General features: G+C 36.3%; 1 protein-coding gene and 1 long non-coding RNA gene across 3 annotated transcripts; one reads left to right on the top strand and one right to left on the bottom strand.

The window, feature by feature from the left end:
• Positions 1-5,539: 5,539 nt before the first annotated feature.
• LOC121422850 lies at positions 5,540-6,936 on the top strand. Its single transcript, XR_005971195.1, has 2 exons — positions 5,540-5,809; positions 6,248-6,936. It is a non-coding gene; the product is annotated as an uncharacterized LOC121422850 (long non-coding RNA).
• A 425-nt stretch (positions 6,937-7,361) lies between these two features.
• On the bottom strand, positions 7,362-12,208 carry LOC121422849. 2 transcript variants are annotated; one of them, XM_041618070.1, is made up of 5 exons: positions 12,107-12,208; positions 9,781-9,988; positions 9,019-9,151; positions 8,473-8,584; positions 7,362-7,979 (listed from the first exon to the last, which is right to left on the bottom strand). In XM_041618070.1, the coding sequence occupies exons 2-5, from the start codon at positions 9,950-9,952 to the stop codon at positions 7,743-7,745; spliced, it is 654 nt and encodes a 217-aa protein (XP_041474004.1). In that variant the 5' UTR covers positions 9,953-9,988; positions 12,107-12,208; the 3' UTR covers positions 7,362-7,742. The 2 variants fall into 2 exon arrangements, with proteins under 2 accessions (XP_041474004.1, XP_041474005.1); XM_041618071.1 differs by having other exon boundaries at positions 9,781-9,989; positions 12,112-12,208.
• Between the last annotated feature and the right edge of the window lie 599 nt (positions 12,209-12,807).

Below are 12,807 nucleotides of genomic sequence, written 5' to 3'. Positions count from 1 at the left end.
GTTTGAAATGAAAGTAGTTACCACTTGCAATAATCACACAATCATTCAATATCTATATGTAACATAAATTTAATTCAGAGCGACCAGCTCTATAAATGTACATATAATTAAAGAAATTGAATAATCAGAATTAAATCATGAATCACATGCATATCAACATAACATCAAACTGTATTCAGCAGTTAACATCAGCATGAATTAACCTATACTGAATATGTTGCAATAGGTATCTAATGAGAGTGATTTATTTATATTTAATCAAGGCCTAATGATTTGGCATCCAAACATGACAATATTTTTGGTTATTAATTCCACCAATTAAGTTTCATCAAAAGAGGGTTTATACTTGGATGAATACCTACACTGGACCGTAGTATATCTAATCTGGTTATAATTTAAATAGTTCAGAATAAGGACCCCTTCGACATCGTCAATGACTATCGTTGGTCCGATGAATATAGTCGTCTAAGAGCGAACTGCGGTGGCTTCGACGGCGCGAAGTAAAGCGAGCGAACTCTCGACGAAAAGCCAGTCCAGATTCGCGGACGAAATGATGAGGGCTGAGAGCCACAGTACGAAGATTGCTACGATGAATCAAAGTCACGAACTCTGAGTTCAAGGATGAAGTACGAGCCCAGCTCGTCCAGTTCTTTGGAACAGTCGTGCCTGGTGAGATGAGGGCAGATGTGGTGGCTTTACCTGGCCTGTGCTGCCTGGATCCAGCCTGCCAACGATGGGGATTAAGACTCCGCTGTGCCTGCACTACACAGCCTGCAACATACACCCAAAGTAATGGCCTACGAGAACCACACCCTCACACTCCGAGTTAAGACCAAATGTGGAAGGGTCTTCCTCTCCCGAGAATCAAACGATTTCTGATTTGCTTTTACTCAAACACCACTCCATCTTGACTCTCACAAAGACAAAGTCATTAACATTCTCAATATTCCTCTGCTTTACTCTTCCACGCTGAACATATCCAATTAAAACTACTTAACTATCCAAGCTTTAATTTCACCTATTCAAAACTCCCATCTCAAACATTCTCAACAGTCTTTTCCTCTCATACATAAAAACAAACATCTATAGAATTTTAGAGCTCCATTGAACTTAACAAAATATATCAAGTTAAATGACCCAATGCTCATGACCTAAGATTGTCAAGAAGTCAAAGTAAAATTCTAATCCTTACACCCCAGCTGGTTTGATCACTTACTTAAAGATACAGTTGATTGACTCTGGGACTATGACAAGAGTCAATCACCCAAATTCCTTTTATTATATACAAGCTGAATGGTTACTAGGGGTTAACACTAAATAGACTTACAGTCGCATTGTGACATGGATCGTGCAAAAAGGAAACGCTTGTGTGCATATATATGCCAGTAAATCATTAGCAGTATAACTAGCATTACATTGGAAGCCAGTATAAAACGGTATTATTCAATCAATAGCAACATCATCTTGAAGCAGCATGCCTATACTTTATACCATCTCTGTTCAGATTCAGATAAATATATATATACATATATATCTAGGATCATTCTAAATGAAGAGTGACCACGGCTTGTATTCTGAAGTATTCTGATTTAATTTAAACACTGGTCTAGGGTTGTGGTTTAACGATGAATAGCCAATTGTGACATAAATCCTAAAAGTAGAGGCTCAATGTGCTAAGCTGATCCTCATATCATTCGTAATTGTCTTGGAAGGATAGATAAGATAGATGTCTTTACTATTACAGAATTATAGAAGAGCACAGTAAACATAAGAAACGTTAACAAAATTTTTACATTTTGGCTTCCCATATTTGAGACAAAGAAGGTTTTTAAGAATGAAATTACAATTTCTCACTAAGTCACAAATAGTGGGTATTTTTTCAAGTTGCCCCGATAAGTCGCATATGTACCTGCTATTTTCTATATTTTACACAATTGTACTATTTGTAGATTTTTGTAGCAAAAATATCAGATTAAAATGTCATGGGTATTAGTGTGTGAGCATAATAGTAATGAAGATCAAAGTGGAGATAGATTATGAATATTGATGGCTGATATATGCAATTTCACAAATTTTTAACTCGTAAAGACACAGTCTATCAATCTCTAATTATTTCCAATATTGTATGAGGAGAATTAAGCAGTGAAAGAAGATAATGCAACTGTCAATTTCAAAAGCTGATCAAATGTGGCATCTAATAATTCACTTTCCTGAAATACAGTTGATGCATGCTTTTTATAGAATGTCTACAAACTTTTGACTATGTGAAACTGGCTGTAGAATCTCTCTGTATCTCTCCATTTCCTTATCTGGGGAGTGTTTCACAAAGATTTAATAGTCGCACTTACTTTTTAGTTGCGTGCAATATATATATATTACATTGGTCACATCTTGGGCGCAGGATGTGCACTACCAGGTATCCATCAATCTTGGCCCTGTCTTACAAAGAGTTACAATTGATCAATCAATCGTAAGTGATGGTAATAAATCAGTGTCATAATTTTTTTCTACAGGGAATTTGCACAATCTCCTCAAAACCAAAAAAAATTACACTGAATCTTCAAGAGAACGATAAATGAACGAATGTACATCGTATCTAGAAAATATTTTGAACAAATTTGCATATTTAGATGTTGACGTTGCTGGCCCTCCTTAGTTGTGATTGATCGGATGGGGCCCAGGTGAGATTATGCGTTAAATAATATGTGTGCATTGGCGCCTAAGCTTGACTCTATTAAAAAAAGTCACTTTAATAAATCTTTGTGAAACATCCCCATCCCAGATCTTTATATCAAGATTTTACTTTTAAATTAACTTGTCATATGCAAATAACCCATGGATGAAATATGTGATTGAAACATTTTGATTCGTGAAAGTGATAAGAAATAAATGGTGTTTGTGAAATTATATATACATACATTGTTAATAATTAAAGAGAAATTATCAGTCATTTTATGATCGAGGAAAGATTTGCGATGAAGCACAAATGAATAATCAAGTGCAAGTCCCAATAGGTTGAGAATCCAAGATGCAATTGATTTTCAGAATTGTGTTGAATTTGCAAATCCAACTCTGACAAGGGTCCAATTTCCTGCAAGGTTAGCAGTGCTACAATGTTAACAAGGACTTTTAGGAACTTTCTGAATTGCAAAAGCAAAATGAATTCCTATCCGCTAATGTCTGTGTCTTGTATTGAAGATAAATAATAGTGTATTGTAGATAAAAGATGGCAAATCATGGTATAGTATTCCTTTGTGCATGTAAATGAGCCTGTTAAATTTATATTTTGTACATTTTCATATCTAATAAATTTTTGAGCTTAACCATCAAGTTTGCCATTTGTGACTTTTTATTGTAATTTTTTTTTAGATTCTTACTGTCCGTCTTCAGGAGTGGTATGGTTCATGCTTTTGTCTGATAAAGAATTTGACTCCAAATATGAGTTTGGATGAGCTTTGAATTGGAAGTGTTGCATGGTAGTACAAATAATTGAGAAAATGCTTCTCATTGTGTGGTGAGTCATGGATGGTAGAGTGTTAGAAATTCTAGCTAAAGTGCATGAAAGAAAAAAAAATTGGAAAGGGGGAATGGTATTTTGACTCTGGCCAGATTGAATTTGCATGATTGTGAAAGATGTACATTATGCATTAGCAAATAAATATGAAGCTCCCTTTTAAAAGTGAAGTTCACCTTCGCAACATGTTGGTTCAAAAATGGCAGAAAAATGTATATTGGTGAAAGTTTCATGAACGTTCATCAAAGAATGGAAGAGTTATGATTTTTCAAAATAAGTTGTGACATCATCGGCGAGCAGCTCGCCCATATATCATGTATAATATACATGTAAATTCAAAAACTTTTAATGAAACTTAGAAATATTTTTTACTAGAAGGGGATATTAAATGGTGTGTTTGATGATATACCACATCCACAAACCAATTAAATTCACTTTCAGGTTTTTATGAAAATTACATTTTAAAAATTTCATATCACATGACAAATGGAGGCACTGCTCGTCAATGAGGTCACAAAATCGTAAAATGATAATCAGATACAGGTACACTTCCACGAGTCAACCGCCGATACGAAAAATATTTCAATCAGTCAAGGCAATTTGTCAGTCCTGAGGGGGGTAACATAAAAGATGCCATCTATTGTACAATTAAGTCCATGGGAAACAATGTTCAAAAAGTTACTATCAGTTATAACTATCAAGCATATATTTTTATGTTACACCCCTCTCCCCCGTCTATATTTTGCAAAGCATGATATACGTACATTTTCTCAGTCAAATTAATTCTGTGCTCCCAAAAGATATGATTTAGACAAAGTTACATGTACTCGTGCTTGTGATTTTTTGAAAAGAAAAAATACAATACGACAGTCCTTATTTTTTCATGATTTATTTCATATCAAGCACCTACTCATGTACACATGAAAAAATATAAATCCATATATATTCTGTATTGCATTCAATTATTACAGGTATTTAATAGTTTTAAAGAGTTCATTCTTATATACACATGCATTCTTCTATGATCTCTGTTGTGTTTATTTTTCAAAATCAGACTACCAAATTGTGAACAATCATAATTTCACAAATTTATGAGATCATATATATCAATTTATTTCAGGCCTAATCATTCCAACTGGCTTGGTGAATGTATTCATTATGAATCAAGTTTATGAAAGCAAGATATTCCTTCAATTTATCAAACTAGTCAAAAGGGCATTTGGAACATGATGTATTATCAAAATAATGTAAAATGAAGATTATTAAAAAACAAAATGCTTTAATAATAACAATAGTAATAATTTAACAGCGCTCATCGCAAATTATTGAAATCACATTAATTATAGCCGAATTCTTGGTAAGATTTACCCCATGACCAGGTTCATATTAAGTGCTGGTGCTTTGCTGACACAACACCAAGAGGTCAACACCAAACATGAAATCACCAATGTCATGAATTTCTTTCAAGTTTAGTGCTAAGCTGACAAACAATGGACAAAACACTAACACCTAAAGGTCAACACTGAGTAGAAAATCACTGGTAACCTGCCAATTTGTCTATTGCCAAAGTGTCCTTCATTTAGTCTAATTCCATTCCATCCATCACTATTTTGTCTTATAACAATTTGGTCCAATAACCATTAGGTCCAATAATCACTTTGTCTAATCACCAGTTAGTACATGACCATTTCGTCTCATAACAACCTGGTCTAATACCCATTTTCTTTTCATGCATTACGCGCAATTACGCCCAATGTAACACTTGGTCCCATCAAACCAAATGGTATATGGACTAAATGGCTTTTGGACCAAAAATGACAAAATGGTAAGTGGACGAAATGACAATTAGACTTGGTGGGTGTTTCATAAAGCTGTTCGTAAGTTAAGAGCGACTTTAAGAACGACTGGTGATCCTTTCTTGTGGTAAATGCTATACACCATTTGGGATGGTTTAGCGCGTAAGAAAGGTTCACCAGTCGTTCTTAAAGTCGCTCTTAACTTACGAACAGCTTTATGAAACGGCCCCCTGGTGGATAGTAGTGGACGAACTAATGGTAGACCAAATGATCATTGATGAGTTGGTAATTGGACAAATTGGCATTAGACCAATTGGAAATAAACCAAATCACCAATGTCATCAATTACTTTCAAGCTTAGTGCTGAACTGACTAAAAATAAAATTACCTACAACCAACAACAAAATGTCAGCAACAAACTTGAGAGCGCATACATTCGTAATTCCGAAGCTTCGTTATTCCGAAGGTTCGGATATTCTGAAGGCTCCTTATTCCGAAGGTTCATATTTCCGAAGGTTCGAAAACGAAATGAGGTTCATAATTCCGAAGGTTCGTTAATCCGAAAACAAAATGAGGTTCGTAATTCCGAAGGTTCGTTAATCCGAAAACAAAATGAGGTTCGTAATTCCGAAGGTTCGTTAGTCCGAAATTGTAATGATTAACGAACCTTATTTTGTTTAGGGACTAACGAACCTTATTTCGTTTTCGGATTAACGAACCTTAGGAACAACGATCCTTATTTCGTTTTCGGACTATCAATCCTTTGGAACATCTAACCTTATTTCGTTTTCGGAATATCAAACCTTCAGAATAATGCCACAAATGTTCGGATAAACAAACCCTTTTATGTGTTGGGATTAACAACATCGAGGTATAGACAATTTACGTGTTTCGGAAATACGAACCTTCGAAATAAAGAGCCTTCAGAATTGCGAAGTGTAACCCTTGAGAGAGTGAGCAACAGACATATCCCTGTTTTTACAGGAAATGTCATTTCAGGTACCTGTCTCATTGTGCAATCATAGGGTATGCATAACTACATGAACATGTATACATGTATAGGTTAGTCTTATATCAGCCTTTACAAACCTAACATATGTTACAAAGTTAAGGACTTTGGGATTTAAAGGTTTTCACAAAAGCATTGCCACTTCCTCTGTGAGAGGTTGATGAATATGCAATAGAATCAAATACCCCAACACTTATTCAAATGTATTCATAAATATATATTTTTTTCAAATTATGGAATGCATTATATGAGTAGATTTCAATACACATAATTCCCTTGTTATCATCTGTACAGTACCACTCGTAGAAAAAAAAAACAAAGACGAGGACAAAGATGACACACATCATATTCTTTCTCTTTGAAAGTTTGGATTTCTGTTTGAAAGAAAACTGCACATCAAATAGGATCTATCAAAATGGAAACTGAAGCACCCCTTCCCATATACATGTATATTTTAACCAAATTAATTCATTTAACCAATATTATATGCCATGCCAATATTAAATAAATAGTAAACTCACATGGCATCAACAAATTTCTATACATGTATCCCAAATAATGGATTTTAGTATTCTATCCTTCTATCTTATCAATGAGACAATCAATTTTATAAATAATTATATATGAAAATGAAGGAATTTAAGCAATTATCTGGACCACCAAAATCCATTCATAAGTTAAGCCTCTAACAGATCCAGAAATGAATAACTTTCATAAGTAAATATGCAAGGTACAAGTGCTTTCACATCAATATGGTAACATACATGGATAGAATAGATAGAACGCACAATGTACATGTCAACACCAATCGATAATACATTTTGATCATAAAAATTCCTGTTAAAAAACAATCTAATTTAATCTCCCTTTGGCAGCATTTATTGCAAAATATGAAAAATCAATCGCCACAATACACATTTTTCAGGCACATAATCATTTGAAATATTTTTTACAAATTACATATAATAATAAAGCCCAGATTCAAAACTTTGGACTACGGACTCAGGACTATCCCATCAGCCACTCATTTTTTCAAGATGAACAATTACATCTACAGACTTCAGTCTCCTGCACAGAAGTACTATCCTTTGGCAAGACAATGATGTGCATTTGCCACTCCTTACCCAGGTGTAGAAATGGTATGCATTGAGGATCACATGAGGCAGATTCATTTCAACCAGGGTATGACTAAAAATATTTGTCCTGCTCTGCTAAATTTGCAATGAGAAACACACTCATACCATGACAATGTGTCTCTAATATTCATTGATGAAATTGAGTTGAACTGATTTAAAATGGCAATTGGCGAAGAATACCTAAAATGTTCTGGCAGAAACTCATCTGGGTTATCATCTGTCTGTATACAAAAACACACACACACATGCAATCCTATGGGGATGGGTAAATCATACAGCCAGGGTATTCAATACTTGATCCAATAGTGGAAGACGAGCATGGTCATGATGACCACCATGCCTGCGTATCCCCAGGGTGCATTGGAGTAGGGTTTAAGAGCATCCATCAACATCTCATCCACTGCAATGATACACTCTATCACTCCATCCGTCACGTTGGAAGCATCGATGCGGATCTCGTTGCACGTGTCCTTGTGGCGGGTCCGTAACCTCGTCTCTACGCCACTGCCTGGGAAGACTAGAACCTACAGACATGGACAAAAAAAAATGAGATTGTCTGAACCAAGATAAATCATTCATGAAGCATTCCCTGTTTCTGTACAGTAGATAGTCACTTATGGTTGGATATATTCACATCATCATGAAAATAATAGAATCATGAAATTATACAAAATGATAATACAATGCAAATTTCTCACAAGTGCACTAGAGTAAATGGAGAAGATAATGTCCATTTTCCATTAGATATGTTGGTAACTAAATAATAGTGACTACCCAATGGAAACATAAAATATGGCCTTTATAGACAGGTGACTGCTATCTTAAACACAATCTGCCACCATGGAGATTTTGGTTCAGTGGTCACTATAAACAAGTGGCTGCTATAGACAGGTGGCCACCAACACAGGTTTAACTGAAATAGTTCATTACAATCTATTCTGGGAATTTGTAGAGTGCAAATATTAAGTGGCCCAATAAAAAAAGACAGGTAGGTTTCAATTTCATCCTTATCATCACCTTAGATGCGTTAAGAGAAGCCAACACCATTGTTGAATTATCACACGTTCTTCCACCAAACCAGCTTTTCTGCACAGCTATCCCAAACTGCATTACACTTGACAAGGGATCCCTGTTGAAAAAAAAGTGTGAGATTTATAGATTTCTTTAATGGGCAAACATGTATAAACTCATCACATTTGCCAATTTATTATATACACACATAAATATATATCACAAATAAAAAAATAATTCACAAGTTATCTTGACAAGCAGAAATATATTTTGCAAGTTATTTCGGTTCAGATATTATAGTTTTGAAAAAATATTTAATCATTCAGATGAGCATGTGGAACTATTAACTCAGCCCAGAACACCATACACACCTCATTTTGAAATCATCTGGCATTTATCTTTAGAATATTAGGAAAGAGTTAGGAAAAGATAGGAAACATATAATGTGAATACAATTTTGAAATCGTTGGCTTCCGATAATTCTAACACAGAATAAGACCATGGCCTAAGTTAAACCAGACTTCAGAGTACATGACAATAGATCGTACTTACTCAGAGTCTCCATTCACCACTGATTCTACAACGGAAGCTGCTATCACATAGCCATAGTGGTAAGTAAAGTCCAGGTAGATCTCACCACTCGTCTTGTTGTTGACGGCTGCAAGTTCATTGACAACAAGCCCATCTGTTTACAGACAAATACACATTATTTCCACGTTATTCTGTCTTTCATAATGTAAGCAAAATAAATACAACTTGGCAACTCAAAAGGAGATTCTTTTTAATCTTAAAAAGTCCCCCAAAATTTTATATGTATGTCTAAAATATTTGTACAAAGTAAATATCCAGCTGTATTCCTGCTGGGTTCATCAATAATATCTTTCAAATTTACTTCTTAAGCTGGAAGATGAGAATATATCTTCAATTTCATGTTCAGGCCTATTAAATCGAGGTTGATTGTCTTGAGAGAAAAAATAATCTCCAATGGCTCTACAGTCAAAGAGATACACAGTACGTGTGAATGTGAATTGTCCGCAAAACTATGAAATAGAATGCAAATCTTTCTGCCGGATCTTCAAGGAAATTTAATGCTTCTTATGATTCTGAAACAGCAACACACCCAGATCCTCCTCAACTTCTCACTCCTCCAGTATGGAGGCAAGGTATAGAAAATATGGTTAACCCCTCTATTTTGTGCTGTTATAGATCCTATTCTTGGTTTTAGTATAAACAAACATTCTAATCCTGGATTCAGGTCTTTCTTTCCTTTTCTAGAAGTATTTTAAAATCATCTTTAACTTAATAGATACCAACCTGCAAGTAGGTTGTCTGGATCACATAGCCAGGTTGAAGGTACACCATTTCCACAAAATGCAACAAAGCTATTGGGATCCCACTGGTCAGCCGAGGCAAGGTCAAAGGTCAGAATGGAGAGAAAGACCGTAGGAAATACCAAAACGGAAGGGAGCTGCACACCGAGAATCATGATGAATTACTCCCAAACAGAAGGCAGAATGATTATCTGTAGTTTGATAAAGAGGGAAGAGAATGCTAAAACCTAAAGACCTAGGGCTTGGCTCTTATTAAGTTTGGCAAATTCCCTGTGCCCATCACTCACTTGTCTCATGCACTACTCTGATTCATACTTTCCTAGAATGGGCTAAAAAGGTAAAAAGGTCAAGATATGATCTTTGTAAGGATTTTCGGTAGACTTTTTATATTCAATTTCTAAATTTATTTTAATAGTTAAATGTGTGTGCATGTTCAAAAGGTCCTAAACAAGTGTCACTGTCCAATAGAGGTGCCGGTATGAAAATGAGGATTGTTCCTGTTTACAGGGATTGTCTTTATTTATATTTCAAGCCCCATTTTATCCAATGGTTACCATAGTAACGTGCTTCTCAGCCAATCAAAATCAATGAAAGTTGTCCAGTCTGACATCTTGCCAGACAAAAATGTTGATGAAATGCCCCCAGGTCCGTAAAGCAAAGTAGCAACAGGATCAGCTCGAGTCAGGTCTTCCTTCCCCATGGAGGACAATCGATGCACGCAAAGTCAGATCACTTGACAAAAATACACTTTTTCCATAGCCTGTGGGTAGATTTCAAATACATCTTGTTCTTTCCGAATGGATTTTATTGCATCAACATGAAAATCTACTTTAACTCGGTTAACATCCATCATTTTATTTAAGAGGCATGTTATAAAATGTAGTTTTGAAGAACAATTTATAATCAAGTTTCAAATTTGTTAAATTATAATTTTTATCAAGATCTATAAATTGTTCTTCATAACAGCATTTTGTAACACTGCTTATCGAAGTTACGTCATAATGAAGCGGTTCAATCCTATTGACTTGTATTTGTGGTGCTTACAAATGGATCGAGGGATCTACATGAGATTGGTCTGGTAAGAAACCTCTCATTTTTCATATTCATACTAACAGTTTTTTTCGTACCTTCATATACGCATTAGACGTATGAAGGTGTAACTTTTACATGTATAACGCTAGATAAGTAAAATCCGACAAATTTACCTGATTTCTACTAATTCTAGCTTTAATTATGGATTTCCTAGGGAAATCCATCTTTGTTTATAGGTCTCGCTAAGGCAAGTATGGGGAGGGTTTGAAGGCTCCGTGATGTAAAAGTAGGCCTATATGAAAAATGTTTTTAAATAAAATCAGAGTCCTCAAGGCTACGCCCACCCATGGGTGCATTACTGCAACCATGTACAGGAAAATTGAAGGCACGGCGCATTGTTCTTCGCCAACGTTACCTGATGCACGCATCTGTAACGTTGGCGAAGAACAATAGGAAACAAGATGGCGGCGTAAACATCGGGCAAATCTCTTCCGTCTTTTCACAATATTTTTCTCATTTTTTTGATAAATTCTTGTTCAAAAATAACGAGAGCGTAGAAATGTCGGAAATGAAGTTTTATCCCATGTACATGATTTAGTGCTAGATCTTTTAGAAGGAAAGTAGAAATCTCAGGGGTGAAAGTTTCAGGTTTCGGCTTCCTTCGTGTGGGTCAATGAGAAGGAAGACCTGGCTTCGTATGGGAGTAACCTTACGAAGTTACGTTAGTAAATGATTTTTACTCTCTAGAAGCCTCCTTTCTAGGTACACGCACATGACTGGGAAGGAACACCTGACTTCATTGAGAGAAAGCCCACGTCAGTAAATGATTTTTACTCTCAAGAAGCCGCCTGGCTAGGCAGTAGCGGAATGAGTTTCGGCTAACAAACATTAATTGCGTTATGAAGCGATGTTAACAATAACACTAAACAGACAACTCTAAGTCTAAAATCCATTGCGTAAACAAGTTCGTAGTGCGAGGTTAATATAGCATACTAACCTCGCAATACGTGTGAGTGGGCTAAGCCTAAGCCAAGCCCAAGGCTTGTCAAGACCCAAGGGCAATTGGCAAGGGCAAGAAGGCGAGATGATAAACGTTGTCTCTTCATATTAGTAAACAACATAAATCCCAATATGTGGGACAGTCGCTACCGGCAAATCCCGAATTCCGAAACTCTTTCACTTTGATAATAGACATCTCTTAATTTTCTCAATAAAACAAACATGAAAATCATACACTGTTATTGTTTGATTGGACAGTCACAAATACAAATATTTACCCTGACTAATTATGATGAATTTAGACCAAAAGCAGTACCGTCGTCGAAATGTAAACTAACCGGAAGTTCATCACCCGCACAAGTACAACTAAAGGCCTGTTTACACAGCCTCAGCATCCGGCCGGCCGGCCGCCTGCACGGCACGCGCGACATTCGGCACGGCGTGCCGGATGCAGTGTAAACGAGCCTGAACTTGAAAACCATCCACAGAGCATGCACGGAAGCTCAGCAAAGCAGCAGCAGCGCAAGGGCCCGGCGCAAGGGTCGGAATGGGGGGGGGGGGGGGCGCAAGCCGATCCAGTGTAGCTCTAAACTGCTTTAAATTCTGACTATTTTCTTTTTGAAACGCCCTCCCCCTTGCTCAATATTGTTGAATGTTCTTGTATTATAAGTAATAGGCAGCGGAATTGGGGGGGGGGAAGGGACGTGCCCCCCCCTTATTTTTTGTGGGGGCGTTATTCTTAGTTGATAACCCTTTTTTTTTTGCTTGCTTGCTTGCCAAAAATTTTTGGTGATCCCCCCCTCAAATTGTTGGCTTCCGCCGCCAATGCTATAAGCTTTAAGCCCCGAAAGGGGATCGATCGAGGTAGGGGGCCACGCATGCAACACGTTTCAATTAGTGCAGTACGTCATGAAATCACTTTGACTTTTTTTAAATCAAATTTAAAGTAGGGCCTATATGTACTTACCCAGCAAGTGAA

The sequence above is a fragment of the Lytechinus variegatus genome, chromosome 10 (assembly GCF_018143015.1).
Source record: "Lytechinus variegatus isolate NC3 chromosome 10, Lvar_3.0, whole genome shotgun sequence".
In the NCBI taxonomy this organism is placed as follows: domain Eukaryota; kingdom Metazoa; phylum Echinodermata; class Echinoidea; order Temnopleuroida; family Toxopneustidae; genus Lytechinus; species Lytechinus variegatus.
The sequence above is the reverse complement of the archived record's forward strand: the minus strand, read 5'-3'. Positions and strand labels throughout refer to the sequence as shown.